Source organism: Vigna radiata, chromosome 7 (genome assembly GCF_000741045.1).
Source record: "Vigna radiata var. radiata cultivar VC1973A chromosome 7, Vradiata_ver6, whole genome shotgun sequence".
Taxonomy (NCBI): domain Eukaryota; kingdom Viridiplantae; phylum Streptophyta; class Magnoliopsida; order Fabales; family Fabaceae; genus Vigna; species Vigna radiata.
In genome coordinates, this window is record NC_028357.1 from 17082949 (window position 1) to 17102515 (window position 19567).

Sequence of the window (19567 nt, forward strand, 5' to 3'; positions counted from 1 at the left end):
TTTTTATTTCCTCGCTTTCCAATCCGTTTGAACAGTATAATCTGTTCAAACGAACGGAGCCTTAGGGTTAAATATGTTTTTATCTTTTAACTTTGAGTCAAAACTAGAATTAGTTCCTCTTCAAAATTTTGGTCTAATTTAGTCGTTCAACTTTAGAAATACATGATTTTAGTCTTTTTAACTAAATTTTATTAAGTTGTTTTGATGTTTTAAGCATGTTTCCTGATAATATTTGGGTTGTTTATACTGTTTGACACATTTTTACTCCAATTAAAATAAGTTTGAAACATCAAATAAAATTAATAAAATTTAGTTAAAAAGAATAAATTAGAAAACTAAATTGAACTAAAATTTTAAAAGAAGATTAATTTTAATTTTCACTTAAATAAAACATATTTAACCCTTTCTTTTATAATGTCAGCAAAAGTGAAAAGTTAATGTAATTTAAATATATATTTTACTTTTTTAATTAAAAATATTTATGGTATATATCTCTTTTTTTTTCTCTTGCAATTTAGTTTGTTAATCTTGCACATGTGAAGAAAGACATTCCAACTAGATAATTATTAAAATAGTATTAAAAATATAGCAATTATTTTTAAAAATGTAAAAGTATTCAATTATTTATTTCATTAGATTAACTATTTTTTATCCATTAAAAAGGTACAATTGTCAAATTAGAAAATATAAAAAAGTTATCAGATAGTAGTTGCATCTGTTTTGCATAAATAATAATTAAATTACATTTTTTAAATATTATATGTTATTAAAAAATTATTCATTTTAAAAAATATCTGTTAGGAAGTAAAAAGCATTAAAAAAATGTAGCAATTAATGTTATCAGTTCATTAACATTTTTTTTATTTTTAAATCAAACTTTAAAAATTTAACATTTATGATGCTCAGTAAAATGTCATCGAAAAGCGTAATATTTAATGACATTAATGTTTCCTTTAAAAAAAATGTTTTATAACTATTATTTTATATGGAATAAATAGAGTTATTTTAATACAGTAGTTGTGTAATATTTTATTTTATCTAACTTTTTTTTTGTTAACATGTATATATTATTTAATAAAATGATCATATTGAAATTCTAAAAACAATGATAAAAAAATATTAACATATAAAAAACAATGGAAATGAAAAGTTAAAAACAACTCAAATGTTTTTACTTATATAAACTACTTTCTCAAGATTATTTTGTTAAAATTGTGTCAAAACGTATATATTATTTTGCTAATATGAATCTTATATTACTAGTACTATATTATTATTTTTTTTGTGTTTTTTTAATTCATATTCAGTTAAGGAATGGTTATTTTTATTTATTTTATCTCTTCATATTTATTTATTTCGTTTAATTTATCTTCTGTTATTTCTATTTATTAATTTCATTTCAATTATCTTTGGTTTTCTATTGATCCTGTTAATTTATACTTTTGTTGTTATATCTGTTTATAACATTTTAAACAAAAAAAAATTTAAATTTTTGCTTTGATTCTTATTTTATTTTATTTTGTATTATTTTTAAACATCATTATTCTAACTTTGATATTTTTATCTTTTAATAAATAAAATATTATTTAATAGGACAAAAAGAAATTAATATAAATTTGTTAATTACTTAATAAATTGTGTGTGTTTTAGTAATTCAAAACAAATTAGTATTGAGACAAAAATCGAGTAAATATATATCTACCTATTCCTCTTAAAGAAGGAAAATTAATTCATCCTCATTAGAATTCTTCAAATTCATATTGATTTTGTTAGAAAATTTTAATATTGAGTAGGTGTGAGTATAGATAATTTTTAATTTTTTCAAATTAGGTATGAAAACATTAATGTGTATGTATATATTTGTCTCATCTCATACAGTCTAATATTCATTTTTACAGTAATGTTTATGTATATATTTGTTTGATTCTCATACTGTCTAATACGTCATCCTATTCATCTTTATTTTAAACTATTAAAATAATTTTAATTTTTTAGGTAATCTAAGTAAGTTGTGTTAATTTTTTTCCAATAATTTCATAACTTATTTACAGGATACTTTTCTAATCATTTTTTATTATTTTCCATAATCATTTAATAATAATTTAATTTATACTGGATAATCTTATTTGATATTTATATAATTATAATTTTTTAAATATTTTATATTAAAGAAAGAAATAATATATCATTTTGATAAAAAATATATTATGTTTTCTTTATTTTATTTTATTTTTGCAAAAATATTATTTAATTAATATTTAAAACAATGAAGGAACAATATGAACAAAAAATGTTATACTTGTTAAGGATTGAAAATAAAGATAAATTTTTAATAAGAACGGGTTCAAACTAGTGTATTTGTCATTCTATCTTATATCACAATTAAAACATAAGGAATGAATAAATAATATATATATATATATATATATATATATATATATATATATATAATGTTTACGTTAAAAAATATTAATAATTATTCATAATTAATAAAATTATTTTTTAAAATAGAAATTAATGAAATATTAAAAGATATTATAACAAATATTTAATATATGTTTCACCTTTCCAGATTATAGACAAATACGAGAATACAATAAAACAATTTATTTATATTGTCAAATTGTATTTTATTCAAATTCAAATTAAAACTAAATAAATGTAAATCTATAAAATTAAATAAGTAAAATAGAACGTTATCATAAGCTTAATATACACTTATTTTGTAACATATTATACAAGTTAGTTAAAAATAATAAATATTTAATTTATAGAAGTAATTTGCTTAATCTATTTTCTTATAGATATCAAAAATTTTAATTTAAAATAAATTCTTTAGATTTTTGCTATCATAAATATTTAAAAGCTTTTATTAAAAAAAATAAAAGAGACGTTGGCGTAAGAAAATTCCTTTATTGATCTTATCTTTGATGATATTAGTAACAAAATATAGAATCTGCCAGATTAATGTAGAAGGAAACGTAATCCATGAAGTAATTCTTATCTTGCTGTATTATTTTCAACAACCATACACGTGGCGCATTATTATTAGTTAATCCATTGATAATTTGGTCTTTCAGTAACCGCAATCACATTATAAATACTACTCCTTCGTCATCCTTCTTCGCATATATCCTACACTATAATCCCAATTCTCAATTCGCAATCTCAAAACCCTTGCTCTTTTAATTCTCCTATTCGAATTTCCATCTCAATTCTCAAGGTACCTTTCTCTTCTCTCTCTTTTTCTCAGTTTTTTCATTAAATTAGTCTCACTCTATTTGGGTCTTCCTCGTTGATTATATCCACTTTTCGGTCGGTCATTTTTTTGTCGTGGAACTAGAATTAATAATGTCACTTTTATTGTTCTTTAATATGTTTGTTTTATGCAATATTTTTTCGGTTTTAATTAGGGTTTGTGACTCAATTTGTTTTTATAATTTTTAAGGACCTGTGGTTTGTGGTCTGGTTGGATCTGTACTCTGTTTGTTTCTTGCAAAATGTCCCGTATACTTTCTTGGTTTTTAATTTAGGGTTTGTGATTGAATTATTTTCAGTCGTTTATGGGGGATGGAGTTTGTGGTTTGAACTAGAGTTTGTGGTCTGATAGATTCTGTAATAGGTTTGTTGTTAGCCAAACTTCCCATATAAATCCTCGGTTTATAATTAGGGGTTTGTTATTTGAACTCTTTTGTCATTTCTGAGGCTAGAGTATGTGGTTGAACTATGCCTACATATCTATGTTATTGACGGTTTAGTTTCTGANTGAACAGATGCAGATCTTTGTGAAAACTTTGACTGGCAAGACCATAACCCTTGAAGTAGAATCGTCTGACACCATTGATAATGTCAAGGCTAAGATCCAGGACAAAGAGGGTATCCCTCCGGATCAGCAAAGGCTGATTTTTGCTGGTAAACANCTTGAGGATGGGAGAACCCTTGCCGATTACAATATTCAGAAGGAGTCCACCCTCCACTTGGTGCTTCGGTTAAGGGGTGGTATGCAGATTTTTGTGAAGACTTTGACTGGAAAAACCATAACCTTGGAGGTGGAGAGTTCAGATACCATTGATAATGTCAAGGCCAAAATCCAAGACAAAGAGGGCATCCCTCCGGATCAACAGAGGCTTATTTTTGCTGGTAAACAGCTTGAGGATGGGAGAACCCTTGCCGATTACAATATTCAGAAGGAGTCCACCCTCCACTTGGTGCTTCGTTTGAGAGGTGGTATGCAAATTTTTGTCAAGACTTTGACAGGAAAGACCATAACCTTGGAAGTGGAGAGTTCAGATACAATTGACAATGTGAAAACAAAGATTCAGGATAAGGAGGGTATACCCCCAGATCAGCAGAGGCTTATCTTTGCCGGGAAACAGCTTGAAGACGGAAGGACCCTTGCGGATTATAACATACAGAAGGAATCCACTTTGCACTTGGTTTTGAGGCTTCGTGGTGGCATGCAGATTTTTGTGAAGACTTTAACGGGGAAAACCATAACTTTGGAGGTTGAAAGCTCTGACACTATTGACAATGTAAAGGCAAAGATTCAAGACAAGGAAGGCATCCCACCCGACCAGCAGAGACTTATCTTTGCTGGGAAGCAGCTGGAAGATGGGCGTACCCTTGCAGATTATAACATCCAGAAGGAATCCACTCTGCACTTGGTGTTGAGGCTTCGTGGTGGAATGCAGATATTTGTGAAGACTCTGACAGGGAAAACCATTACCTTGGAGGTGGAAAGCTCTGATACAATTGATAATGTGAAGACAAAGATTCAAGACAAGGAGGGCATCCCACCAGATCAGCAGAGGCTTATTTTTGCTGGGAAGCAATTGGAAGATGGTCGTACCTTGGCAGACTACAACATTCAGAAAGAATCCACCCTTCATCTTGTCCTTCGCCTTCGTGGTGGCCTTTAAGCGTTTTTCCTCTTAGTGTTACTAATATCAATGTCATCTGTGTGGAATAACTATATTTTTAGTGATTTCTCGAAAAAATTGTGATGGTATGAGTGAAATTTTAAATTAGATGTGTTAAATGTTTGGTAGTTAAAAGTGTATGAGGTTAAATGTGGAATGGAATAGATTTTCAAACTAATAAGATAAGTATATTTGATTCTATTTCACGTTTTTCAAAAATAAGACGAATTGTTAGTAGTGATAAATGTTTAATTTGAATAATGTGGTGTAGTTGGTAAATCTTATATGAAAGAATGTGATAACTTGCTTTACTTTTATTATATTTGTAGTTCTCAACTAGTCATGTGTTACATGAAAGAATATAGAGAATATTTTTAACTGAGATTGTTAAGCATCGATAAAGTGAAAAATGTTTTATTATATAAACATTATATATAGATATGTATGTTTAATTCCTTAAATGAGATGAATTTTTTACTATAAAAAATTTATGTGTATTTGCATGCATGAGAGAGATCTTGACATGTTTAATAAAATATTAATAGTTATATATATAGATTTGTTAAAATAATTAAAATTTATAAATTAATTTAGTTTATTATGAGTTTGAGTTAGTGAGATTATTTTTTTTACGGATTTTAGTATAAAAAAAATGGATTTGATTTATTAAAAAGTTTTAATACGAATTAAAAATGGATTCAATTTATTATGAATTTATACGTTAAGATTAATCGATTTTAAATATGAATGAATGAGTTAATTTATTAAATAATAAATTTAAAATTAAGATTTAGTTAATTCATTAAATTTAAAGTTTTAAATTCATTTATAAGTGAATTTTTAATCATTTTTAATGAAAAGAATTATTTTAAAAATTACTATTATTATTATTTAATTCAACAAGCATCTTATTCTTAGATATGTTTAGTTACAAGGATGAATAAGAACTATGTTATGTACGTAGAAGCTAATTTTATTGGTTACAAAAAAAATTTAAAATTAACAAGATGTTAGAAAAGCTAGAAATATTTGTTTTTTTTCAGATTATCATGATGTCAAATAACCTAATAGACCTGAAATAGTTGGGTAAAGACATATTATTAGTTGTAAAAATTTATCAACTAAACCCATGATTCATATGATAAAATTAAATCCTAAACAACTAAATTTCATTTAATCATAATATATATACATTTAAAAATGTTTTTAATAAAAGGAACTTAAATTGAAAATAGTATAAACTACTTTATAGTTTCAATGTTAATTAAGTTAATCTTTTTAACCTCTTTTACTTTTAGCCCTTATTTTTTTTTTTTTTTTTTTTTTTTTTTTTTTTTTTTAAAAGTAAACCCTTACCTATTTTTTTTTCTAAAAGTTGTTATCTTGCGGATTATATGATTCAATATGTAAGTTCTTGAAAGTTTCTTTCTAAACAAACCGATTTTTGTGGTGCACATAACACATAACTTACACGTATTAGGCTTCACATAATAATGATCATTAGATTATATGTATATATAGAGAGAACTATGAACATGTTTTTGCATTGTCACTTTCTTCTTAATACACTCTTTTCATCTGTTTGTGTTAGCTAAACTAGAAGAGAGATCATGGCTCAAAAGGTCAAGATTGGCATCAATGGTACTCCAATAACCCTAATTTTCTCTTCACAACTTTTTTGAATTTTTCTGTCAAATTTCTCAATATTTAATCATTGGTAAAGAGATGTGTAAAGAAAATTCTGTTGATGTTTTTTTTTTTTTAAACCTTGGTAATAGTTAATTATATGTAATGTTGTTCACTTGGTTATAATGATGAAGGATTTGGAAGAATTGGTCGTTTGGTTGCTAGGGTTGCAATGCAAAGAGATGATGTTGAGCTTGTTGCTGTTAATGATCCTTTCATCTCAATTGATTATATGGTAAATGAAGTTCTTATTACTTCTATTTTCTTTTGTCTATTAATGTTTAGTAATTTCAAGTTCTTTGTTGCAGACTTACATGTTCAAATATGATACTGTTCATGGCCAATTCAAGAACTGTGACGTTAAGACCAAGGATGATAAAACCCTTCTCTTTGGTAGTAGCTCAGTTTCTGTCTATGGTTTCAGGTACAGATTCATTTTATTAATTAAGTATATTTGATAAAATGTGGTTTCAATTTCACTAATATATTATACAATTAACCATTTTTTTTTATTTATTTTTAATTAGGAACCCAGAGGAAATTCCATGGGGTGAGGCTGGAGCTGATTATGTTGTTGAATCCACTGGAGTTTTCACTGATAAAGACAAGGCTTCTGCCCACTTGAAGGTTTGCAAACACTTTCTCTAGTAAAAATGAAAATCTTAAAAAAAAAAAATAATTTTTAGATATAATTACACACCGAATTTATAAGATTAATACATTAGACTTGAAAAATATTGATACATCTAAATTTTTTACTTTCATTTAATATTATCTTTCTTTATTTTTTATTCTCTTTTTTTTTTTGAAAAAATACAAATGTTTATATTTTTATCACCATTTTATGCTTATATTTTGTGTCAACTGAATACAAAAGTGTGTGATGGTATCCACACTTTTTAGACTTTAATCTATTTTTCTAGAAAAATGATTATGTGATACACCTAATTTTTTTACATTCATTTGACATTATCCTTTTCTACTTTTTTACTTCTTTCTTTGTTGAAAAAATGTAAAACTTTACATTTTTACAACCAATTTAATCTTATATTGTGTATCAAATGAACGTAAAAGTGTATCATGGCACCTTTATTGAACTTTCTAACTGTTTGATCACATCCTTTCATCTTAGGGAGGTGTAAAGAAGGTTATAATTTCTGCACCAAGCAAGGATGCTCCTATGTTTGTTGTTGGAGTCAATGAAAAAGAATACAAGTCTGATATTGCTGTTGTTTCTAATGCTAGTTGTACCACCAACTGTCTTGCTCCACTTGCAAAGGTAACCCATTGTAATCTATTGAAGTTGCAAACAAAGACTCTCATTATGCACAAACAACATCCAAATTAACTGACAATGTCCAAATATATTCAGGTTATTCATGAAAAATTTGGAATTGTTGAGGGTCTCATGAGCACTGTTCATTCCATGACTGGTAAGTGTTATAGTGCTTTGCATTATTTTTGGTTTCATATGATTCATTATTTAACCAACTTGTCTTTCTTCATTACATAGCCACTCAAAAGACTGTTGATGGACCATCCATGAAGGATTGGAGAGGTGGTAGAGCNGCTTCCTGCAACATTATTCCTAGCAGTACTGGGGCTGCTAAGGTATCTAACATATAATGCAAGAAATGTTATATTATTTTCTTTCTATATTTTTATATTTACTACAATATGTTCCTCTTAGTTGTATAATCTTCTTATACTAGTTTTGTATCCACAACAATTGTTCTTGGAAATAACAATGTCCCTTTTGGAATTGTTCAGGCTGTTGCTAAGGTGCTTCCAGCCCTTAACAACAAGTTGACAGGAATGGCTTTCAGAGTTCCAACTGTAGATGTTTCAGTGGTTGACCTCACTGTTAGGCTTGAGAAAGGAGCTAGTTATGATGAGATTAAAGCTGCTGTGAAGTGAGATAAACCAAATTTTCTAGCTTTCAAAAACTGTTTTTCTTTATATTTTCAGATGCAACACATTCAATGAGTCCTCATCACATGTATCCATTTTTGTTCACAGGGAAGCATCTGAGGGAAGTATGAAGGGAATCCTTGGTTACACAGAGGATGATGTTGTGTCTACTGATTTTGTTGGTGACAACAGGTGATGCATCTAACATGATCAAGTTTTTGATTTTTATCTNAGTTAGAAGAATTTAGGAAAAAGGATTAACAGCTAACTGTTTGTGGCTTATGTTTAAAAGGTTGTTGTGTAATAAATCTTACTATGTTGTGATGTATATGGTGGCAGGTCAAGCATTTTTGATGCAAAGGCTGGAATTTCATTGAACAACAACTTTGTGAAACTTGTCTCTTGGTATGATAATGAATGGGGCTACAGGTAAAACACAGTTCTATGNCTTCAAACTGTTTATCTTTTTTCTTTCAAACCACATTAAGATGTTTAAAAACAACTTAAACTTTTGATGGAACAACCTTAGTATTGTTTAAACAGGAACTGCTATAAAGCTGGTTCAATAATCACATCTTTGCAGTGATTCAGTCAATTCTGCATTATTTAATACAATTCGTTAAGATAATGTTTTTAATATAGCACAATTTCCATCTAAATTTTTCTTTCTTTCTTTTCTTTCAGCACACGTGTTGTTGATTTGATTCGACACATGGCCTCAGTGTAATGATACACGGAACTTGGTCCAAACCTCAACCTTTTGCAGCATGAAATAAAATGAATAAAATGATATCAACGAGCTACGAGGAGTTTGGTTCTTCATTCGGCTGATTTTTCTATTATAAGTAGTAGTGTTTGAAATATGTGACAAAAGTTCAAGTGATTGTTGTCTATTGCTTAGAACAACCTCAACTTCAGAATATTGTTGCCAAAGATAGTTTTAATTAGTAATTTCCAAGTTAAGTTTTCTTTGGCATTAAAATTCTAGAGAAATTTTGTAGTTTAAATCTATATTAATAATATCAAGATTTTGAGAGATTTTCTGGTTCATATTTATATCTCTTGCACTTTATCCTTCTCAATAAATTTATTAACATTGTATCTTATATTCAGACTTCGTAAAAATATAAGACAGCACACAAGGTTATTAACATCCATAAATATAAGAAAAATTGATGTCAAGTTATAATATTAAACTAACCCATAAAAAGAAATAGCTCAGTGTTAATTAGAAGCATAGCATTTAGATGAGTTGAATGAATTATAAGAAATGAATGTTGGGAAATACTTCTCTTCAAAAGAAAATAGTTTACACAACATGATAGTTGTTTGATTAATGTAAAAGTTTATGATATGTAGAAATTGGATAAAAGTCTACCTATTATTATGTAAGACCAATAACTAGATAAAAATGTAAAACTAATTAGAATATAATCATTTTATGTTATTTATTGATTTTATTTTATTATTGTTGAATTTGTGATGTGTGTGGTTATTAATGTGATGTGTTATCTTATTGGTAGAGATGTTGACTGGAATTGAATGGATATGAGTTCAAGTCTTAGGAAGAGAAGTTTTAAGGAGAAATTTGTGTTATTATTTATAACTTTTCTTAAACATGAATCTTAGCGAAGATTGAACACCTGTGTGAAAGTGGAAGGAGAAGAAGGCACTCCTAGCTAGGTACTAGAAGCGTGAGAGGATTGGTATTGACTTAATCTTGTATGTAGAGAAAGCCTTAGTATTGTCCAAGGTATATTTGTATATAGTGAATGTGGGAATGTTCTTAATTTTCTTGAGTGGTGTGGGATATGTATGGGAATGTATTTCTGCACTATGAAATGGTGTATACCATGATTGTTATGAGGTTCCCTTATGATGATAGGGTTATGTTAAGGGTTATGAAGTTGCATATGTATGATGAGGGTTATATATAAAGAAAAGGTATGATATGGTGGTGTGATATGAGGAATGGGTTAAGGTTGTGATGTTGATTGTGTTTTAGATGGTAGGTGCATGAACCTTGTAGTTGAATATTTGAATGTATGTTGAGGATTATAGCATATAGGTTTGGTTCATAGGAATTAATAATGTAGGTGGTTTCTGTATAATTAATGAATGTTGAGATGTTTGAGTTTCTAATATGCATTTTTATTGGATTTTGTATGATTCATGAGGCATGATATAAATATCTAGGTATTTTTCGTGTATTCAGGATGCTTGAATGTGTATATAAGGTGTTAATATGGTTTTCACAAAGTTTAGAGATGTTGTATGGATGGTACAAGCCTTTTGAATCTTTCTTGTGTGGTTTGGTTTAGGGAATAATCAATTATCTTGAGTGGTAATCGATTATTCACAAGTCATTTTGAGTTTGGTTTTTGGAATAATTGATTATCTTGAGTGATAATCGATTATTTGTGCGTCGCTTTTGAGTCCTGTCCATTTTGATTATCTTAAGTGATAATCAATTATCTTCGTGTAGCTTGAAATTGAAAGTTTTAAATTGTGAACCTTACTGGAATAATTGATTATATCGATTATCCCAATGTATTTTCTAGAAAACTGGTTTTTGATGAAGAATGGACAAGGGCCAAGCTGGTTGGACTATAAGATGTGTTGTTTAGCAAGTAAAGTGAGTTAAATGTTACGATTGAGGTTAAATTTGGTTCTTGATTGATGTTGGAGCATGGAAAAGTGATGGATTGTACCAAGATGTGTGGTTGACCAATGAACATGAGAGGTGAATGACATGTTTGCTTTTTGTACCTAGTAAATCCTAAGTTGGTATTATCTACTGTATGATAAGGGATAAGGTCTATCTTTGGCTTTGTGTGTAAAAAGAGAGTGACATTTGAGTGTTGCACCTTCTTCGTATGGGGGGAATGATGTTTTGTCTGGTCTTTGGCTCGTTGCTAAGTATAGTACCCGGTGCACGATTTTAAATCCTTATGGAGTAGGAAAACAGGTCCTTTAGCCGCGAGGGCGGGTCAACTCGAGCGAGCTTGTCGATATAACAGGTGTATGAGCTAGGACACATGAGTGTGACTAAGTCTTCCATGGTGGATTTCATTATGATAGGGATGCTTATGGTGATATTCACGATGAAGATATTCATGATGGTGGTGTATGATAATGATTATGGTGGTGCTCCTGATGATGTTATGTTAATTGTGATGTGGTTGTGATTGTGGTGGTTACCATGGTGGTGTAGTTGGCCTAAGTGCTGATGAAGGGATAGACCGATGGTCTGCATGTGTGATGTTTGTGAGGACACCGAGTGTAAGACCCGAATAAAATAGAAATAACTTTTATTTTTATTTTAATATTTTTTAACAATAGATATTGAATTATGAAATATAGTGATGATAAATGTGTGAAGGTGAGACATAAAAATTAATTAGTAATTAGTATTATTTTAATTTTTAAAAATTAATTGAAGTAAGGGTTATATATCATTGTATGTGCTATTATACCAGCAAAAATAACTTGTTTAGTGTAACTCATGATAGTGTTGTTGGGGTTAATTTGGAGGGTATGTGTTCGAAACTCGGTGGCCCAATTGTGAATTTTTGTTGTGCAATCCGTGTGGGGCCTACTACAATTGGAAGGTTGTGAATTAGGGAGGAATGAGCCCTTTAAATTATTGAGGGGAGAGAGCATTCTTATTTGGTTTAACATATGGGTACGTGAGAAAAAACAAATAATTGGCAGGAAAGAGAAAGACAACATGAAATGTGAGTTTTAATTCTTCCAGAAAAGAATTTGTTCTTTTCATTCTTTAGTTAAAATAATAGACGTTAGGGGCACCTTGGGTACTCTTCAAAAACTTAGGTTTTTTTGTTAACCTTGAATGGTAGGGTACTTTAGGTAAGTGTTGTAAGTTTAGAAAGAAAACCTAGAATAGGATAGTTATTTTAAGTACCGAATAAGGGGAGGTTAATAACGAGAGTTTCAGATGGGCTTTTAGGGTAAAAAGTGAGAGTATAAGATTATGTGGAGTACTAGGGTTGGAGGGTAGTGGCGGTGAGAAAGAAAGAGTCTCTTCTGAACCGTAGCTTTTGGTGAGTGGAAGAGTGGTTAATCGAGCAAGAGGGGAGAAGTGGCAGTGCTCTTAACATCAAAATCGTAAGAAGTTAAAGTGGTTAGCAAGCTCAAGAAAAGTCCGGGTAAGGGGAGAAAAAAGTTATATCTAATGCATGATGGGTTACATATATGAATATGAATTTTGGGTGGTTGTTTTATGGTGCTTTTGTGTTTTCTCTCGTGTTTCGATAGGTTCTATGTAATGAGAGTGACTTTGTTTATATTGGTTTGAGTATGAATATGCATGAGGGAACAAATGACATTGATATGATGAACTTTTATCTGTAAAATGTGTTTGTGTGAATGAGGAGAGTATTTTATTGGGAATGAAGCAGACAAGAGATCCAACTTCAATTGATGCTACTGCGGACCTGGCTCAAGCTATAAGACAAATTGGTCAGATCATTCAAGGACAACAGGTACAACAAGCGCAACAGGTAAAACAAGCACATAGACCGAGACTAGGCATGAACGACTTTTTGCACCACCACCCTGTGGAGTTTAATGGCAAAGTAACCCAAGACGAGGCAAATGAATTGATTTGCATACTCGAGAAAATATTTGATGCGATTGAATGCACAGAGGGTCAGAAGTTGGTCTTATCTACGTATATGCTGGCAGGAGAGGCAAAGTACTGGTGGCGTGGCATATGGAGAGGAATGGATAGTGGGGGAAAGGTTGCTACTTAGGTAGAACTCAAAAATGGGTTTTTGGAGAGATACTTTCCAGCGAGTGCTAAACAAGAATGAGAAAGGTAGTTTCTAGCATTATGCTAAGGAAGTATGTCAGTACATGAATACAAAGAAAGATTCAAGTATTTGGCTCGATTCTATACTCAAGATCTTCCTGAGGAATGAAAGTGTAGAAGGTTCGAGCAAGGATCTCATTATCAAATATTGAAACCATTAGTTCATCTTAAAATGAAGGATTTTTCGGAACTAGTGGAGCAGGCTTGGTGGCTGAAAGACTGGACGAGTCAAAACGTGTAATGAGAAATTAGATGAAGTGAAGTGGATTGAAGAACTTGTTCCTACGAGTTTAGCATCATCGCTTCACTTTAGTGAAAAGTTTTGCTCAAATAAGAAAGAGCTAGACAAGGACACTGATTTTAAAAGAAAAATTAATGTCAAACTTACTTACAATAGACGTCAATTAGCCATTTAACATCGGTCCTAAGACCAACAGACATTAAATGACATTGGGTAGTCCAACATCATTTAACGTTCGTTGGCCTTAGGACCAACGTTAAATGTAAAAATTCCAATTCAGGGTGTCACGAGTAGTGATAAAATCCATAACATGCTTAAGTTTTGTAATGCAGAAACAACATTATATATATAGAGTAAAAACTTATTATTTAAACAAATGAAAATAAAAGAAGGTCATAAATGTTCAAAAACATTTTCCAATTACATAGTTTCAAAATTAATGAAAATAAACAACTAGAATTAAAAGTCCAAGTCTTCCCCGTCCTCTCTCGCCTCTATTTTACATCAGGAATATCTGCAACAATCTTTATTCCCGTATAATCAAAGGTTTAACGATCATCGCACAAACACAAACATAAACACAAACAGGAATGGGGTAAACTATTGTTAAAACAACCAATAACGAAAGGAATATAAGAATAACAATAAACACAACATATTAATCCAAACATTCATCATCATCATCACCCCCATCGTCAACACGTAGGACATTGGTCTATCTCCTTTACCCAACCTCACACACTTCCTCTTCCCAACATAGTGATTCGAGTTGTCCTACCCGTGCATCTAAAGGACCTATTTTTCTACTCCTTAAGGACTTATAAGTAAAAATGTCGGTGCATCACACACCAGGTACCATACTCAACAAAAAAGCCAGAGTTTAGGTGAAACATCATTCCCCTCTCCACTGCCTCGCACAGTTGAGAGGGTACAACACTCAAATCCTCTTCCCGCATCGCACGGCCGAAGAATAACTTTTTCCTTAATCGCACAATTGAAAGCACCAAACTTAGGATTAACCACGTACAATGAGTAGACTTGTCCTCCATATCAAGATGCACTTCCATTCACACACATAACCTAGTACCAAACAACCATTAAGACATGCATTGTTGATTCTCAATAGTCATCCAAAACTAGCACATAGACTGATAAAATACTTAGCTTGAAGTCCATCACTCAACAACCACTGGAATGCAGTCCTACACAGCAAAACCTAGCTTAGCTACAAAACCATATAACTTAGCCACTTCCTTAAACAGCTTGGCCACTATGTCCATCAGCTCAGCCATCCTAACCTATGTAGTGTAAAGTTCTTCCTTATTTATGTTGAGCTCGGTTTGGACAATACAAAACCTATCTTGGAAATCTAACTTACCTATCTTGGCTTTAAACTACTAAAACATACTATTTGGACACCCTACAAGCTTGGTTGAAGCACTTGGACACATAAAAAGGACCTAAACACTTGTATCCACTCATCATATGTAGAAAACACTTATTTCAACAACTACAAATTGTGAAAAAAAGGTTCTAACATAGGAAACCAAAACCTATAGCAATCACATCATTTTAATATATCCTCTAGCGAACTGGAAGTGCTAAAACAAATTGAGACAACAACTAGGCATTGGAAACACATATTATACTAATATGGAAAGTGGTTTAGAGGCTAAAACTGTAACTAACTCACAACCAAAGCAACCTATGGCCAAGGAACATGCTACAGACCCTATGATAACAACTAAAAAGGTTAGAAACAGACCTCATATTATACTTGAAATACTGTAGAATCCTAATTACAGTCTCTAAGCTCTAGGAAGGACATATCCTAACACAATACACTATAGCAAGCACATGTATGTAATAATGGTCTACATAAAGTTGTGAACCACATAACAACTAACCCGAATGTGCAGGGACTTTACAACAACAAAATAATTGGCAAATACTTTATTTCAACTTAACTAAGGCATAGACCTTATATCATCTATACTAAGAGGCATATTATTATTGGCTATAATTACTAAATAAAGAATGAAGCAACAACATCAGGACCCTCTTGAACATGAATTAGAGAAGCTTGAAATTGCCCAAACAACACCTTAATGGAGATTAAGGCACTAAGCCACCCATGGAAAGACATTCACAAGACAGAAAAGGACTCAAGGTCACAAATTCAAGCATGCTATAACAATTCTAGTATGTAGGAAGTCATTTTGAATTTTTATCAGGAATAAGGACTTTAAAACCTAATGATTTCTTGTTGCACTCACATTTCAAATCAAAACAAAGTCCAAACAGTATCTTAAGCAATGCAATTTCACGCACACACCATCTCATTAATCAAAATCATATAACTATTATAGTCCTGATTCATAAACATGTCAAAACCAAGTTTGATCACAACATTCATAACATCACACGAATTATCCATCCAATTACAAACCAATATCAATCAATTTCAATCTGACATGGAAAATATAATGCACATCCAAAAAGATGATCGAACCATCAATGCAAGAACATCCACATACAAAATGATCAACCACTATACACATATATCAATTTTCATAGAGAAGAAAGGAAGACATGTTTTCAATTCAACATCAAAGACTTGGTCAACTTCCCCATACTTGGATTCTTCCCTCTCATCGTCAGTTCCCTATTCTACACTTCTCGTTCTCGACTCTCGACACTCCCTTTCCTTTATGTTTTCTCAAGGTATAGGTTTGTTTGGTGCTTCTACCCTCACCTCTCACAATCCTTAATGCGCTTCTTTACCTCGAATGAAACCTTCACAAAACCCTACGGTTAACTCATGCCATCCTCGGATTACCTCTCCCTAGCTTTCGTGTCACCAAAAACCAAACATTCACTCCCCATTTCTCTCCCTTTCTCACTCACTCTCTCTCTCTCTCTCTCATGTTGCATTACTCCTCCGTAGCCCTAAGCTTTGTGTTTTTGAAGATGAAGAAACAAAAACGAAGAAAAGAGAAGAGAAGAACTGAAGGTTTCTTCAAATGGTGGTGGAACTGGAATTGCTATGGATTCAATCTGGGTACGTCAGATTCTTAGTGAGTTAGGTTTAAAATTGATCCGTATCAAAATTTCAAATTTTTTTCAACTCAGTCCAGTCCAATCAATGCAAGCGGCTTGCGAGTTTCAAATTTAATGATCAAGAGTTGAATGATAAAGAATTAATTGATATTCTTATGAAAATCTTATGGAATTGGCGGATGTTTTTGAGTTTATAATAGTAATTAACTTTGAAGAGAACGGTTATTCTTAAGTGAAAAGCAAATGGTTACATACTCTAGTTCCCTCTAAGATTAATTGTATATATTGACATTTTTTTTAATGAATACACATGACGATTATTAAAGACAAAAAAAAAAATATACTCATAGTTAATGGAGTTAAAATAACTAAGAAAACTAAAGTGTTTGTACACTTATTTAACTATTTACCAAAGAAAAAAAACAAACAATAAGGAGTGTTGGTAGTGTATATTAATATTAAATAATTTAATGATGATTAATATGGGTAAAAGTGGAGTATTAATAAACAGAATTAAAAAAGTTATTAACATCTTATGAATTAATTGTTATTATTGATGTATGTGATTTTGTCCAATATGCAAGTTGTAATCTTTTTACACGACTTAAATATCAAGGAGTAATATGCATGTAATTTTTTAGACGAGTTAACTATCCTATAAAAAAATAAAAAAACTAAATAAAAAAACAAGTCGTACCCTGACTACACTTTCTTATAACAAATTAAAAAATGTTATCGTAAAACTAAAGTATGTAAAAAAAATAAAAAATAAAAATAAATTTTAAGAATTATTGACGTGAAATATTAAAATTAAGACTTAAAAATATTTTTTTTTAATTTTAAACTTAATTTAAAGATGTATAATTAAAAACAAATTAAGGAACAATGGTATACTGATATAGAAATTTCGGAAATTAAAATAAACAAATAATGGAAAATTAGATTTATATTATTACATGTTTTAAAACACAATTTTCTTTTGACTCTGTTTTTAGTTACAGTCAATAATTTTGTAGGTAAATTACTTTTACCGATTCTACATGAAAGTTGCTATTCTTTTTGTTTGACTATGCAAGTTTTTGAAACTTTCTTCCGAATGTAAGGGAAGTTTCTTAGTGTCACTCAACAACTTCTATCTATATATATATATATATAGCTATGGACACGTTTATTCATCACTGTCACTTAATTTTCACAGTTTATTTTCACCGTGTTCTATTCTTCTCTTTTCCTTGTGTCAATTAAACCATAGTAGAGATATCATGGCTCAGAAGACCAAGATTGGCATCAATGGTATTCTAACAGTGCCATTTTCTTCCTTTTTTCTTAATTCCTTTTGGATTTATGTCTCAAAAACCTTCTCAGCATGTTGATAAAGTGAATGCTTATATCAACAATTAGCAATGAAGAAAACTAAAGAAACTTGTTCATATTGTTGAACCTTGGTAATAATTAATAATATGTAACTAATGTGTTTGTGCTCTTTCTTTGTGGTGATGAAGGATTTGGAAGGATTGGTCGTTTGGTTGCTAGAGTGGCCCTACAAAGAGATGATGTAGAGCTTGTTGCTGTTAATGACCCTTTCATCACAACAGATTACATGGTAATTGGGTTTAAAGAATTGCAATAAAAAAGAGATTTTGATTTTTCTTTCCAGCTTTGATTTGTATACCCACCATGTGTTCGTTAGATTTATCAAACCATAAGAAGTTTTGTTGATTAGTAATTTGGAATTGTTTTCTACAGGCTTACATGTTCAAGTATGATACTGTTCATGGTCAATTCAAAAACTGTGAGATTAAGATTAAGGACAGTAAAACCCTTCTCTTTGGTTCTAGCTCAGTCAATGTGTATGGTATAAGGTATAGTTTCTTTTTATGTGTTAATTAAGTTGGATGTGGATGCAATACCTGAGACTAAAATTGTTTTCTGATTTTATTAGGAACCCAGAGGAAATTCCATGGAGTGAATCTGGAGCTGATTTTATTGTTGAGTCCACAGGAGTTTTCACTGATAAAGACAAAGCTGCTGCCCATCTGAAGGTTTCTCATTATTAATTGTGTTTAGTAAAAAAATGAAAGGAAAAGTTTACTAAGAATATCTTGGCAAACTTTCTTAGTGTGCTTGGTTTTACTTTGAAAAATGTGATTTTAGGTAAACAATCACAAGTTTAATCATCTAGCCATTTATTCTCTGTATGGTGGATCAAAATTTATTGTTTAATTTCACAACTAACTACTAGTTCTTGGGATAGAAAGATAAACACACAAATGGCTTCAACTCAAAATCGTTTCTGTTTAGAAATGACTATAAAACCAATTTCATTCATCAGTTTTACAAACAAACACTNAAGTACAATTTGACACAGTTTCATGATCTGGACTTATCAATAATAAAATGTGGAAATTGTTCATCTTGCACATGTNTCTGTCCAAAATTTCTTTTCTCTAGAAATCGTATTTTTCAGGAAAAATATTTCATCAAGCAATATTTTAATGTTTAATGTCTTCAAACAGTTTCAATATTTTATACCTTTTCCTAACTGTTTTGTCATATCCTTTCATCTTAGGGAGGTGCAAAGAAGGTTATAATTTCTGCACCAAGCAAGGATGCTCCTATGTTTGTTGTTGGAGTCAATGAAAAAGAGTACAAGTCTGATATCACAGTCGTTTCTAATGCTAGTTGTACCACCAACTGTCTTGCTCCACTTGCAAAGGTAATTTAATATAGTCTATTGAAGTTGGAAATAAAGACTCTCATTGTACGCAAACAAAATCCAAATTAAGTGACAATGTCCAAATATATTCAGGTTATTCATGACAAATTTGGAATTGTTGAGGGTCTCATGAGCACTGTTCATTCCATGACTGGTAAGTGTTATAGTGCTTTGCATTATTTTTGGTTTCATATGATTCA

General features: G+C 30.5%; 3 protein-coding genes across 3 annotated transcripts; all 3 read left to right on the plus strand.

Annotated features, from left to right (window-relative positions):
- Window positions 1-3090: 3090 nt before the first annotated feature.
- Window positions 3091-5120, plus strand: LOC106769176 (polyubiquitin-like). Its single transcript, XM_014654685.2, has 2 exons — window positions 3091-3223; window positions 3774-5120. The coding sequence occupies exon 2, from the start codon at window positions 3774-3776 to the stop codon at window positions 4917-4919; it is 1146 nt and encodes a 381-aa protein (XP_014510171.1). The 5' UTR covers window positions 3091-3223; the 3' UTR covers window positions 4920-5120.
- Window positions 5121-6385: 1265 nt separating this feature from the next.
- On the plus strand, window positions 6386-9547 carry LOC106766733 (glyceraldehyde-3-phosphate dehydrogenase, cytosolic). The gene is made up of 11 exons (XM_014651466.2): window positions 6386-6560; window positions 6740-6840; window positions 6914-7029; window positions 7133-7232; window positions 7738-7884; window positions 7978-8038; window positions 8119-8216; window positions 8376-8518; window positions 8625-8708; window positions 8856-8945; window positions 9201-9547. Exons 1-11 carry the CDS (start codon window positions 6530-6532, stop codon window positions 9241-9243), a joined length of 1014 nt encoding a protein of 337 aa, XP_014506952.1. The 5' UTR covers window positions 6386-6529; the 3' UTR covers window positions 9244-9547.
- An 8272-nt stretch (window positions 9548-17819) lies between these two features.
- Window positions 17820-19523, plus strand: LOC106766132 (glyceraldehyde-3-phosphate dehydrogenase, cytosolic; the record flags this gene model as incomplete). Its single annotated transcript, XM_014650889.2, has 6 exons — window positions 17820-17944; window positions 18154-18254; window positions 18398-18513; window positions 18594-18693; window positions 19221-19367; window positions 19461-19523. Coding segments are annotated over exons 1-6 (558 nt in total), but the record flags the coding sequence as incomplete, so codon positions are not given.
- Between the last annotated feature and the right edge of the window lie 44 nt (window positions 19524-19567).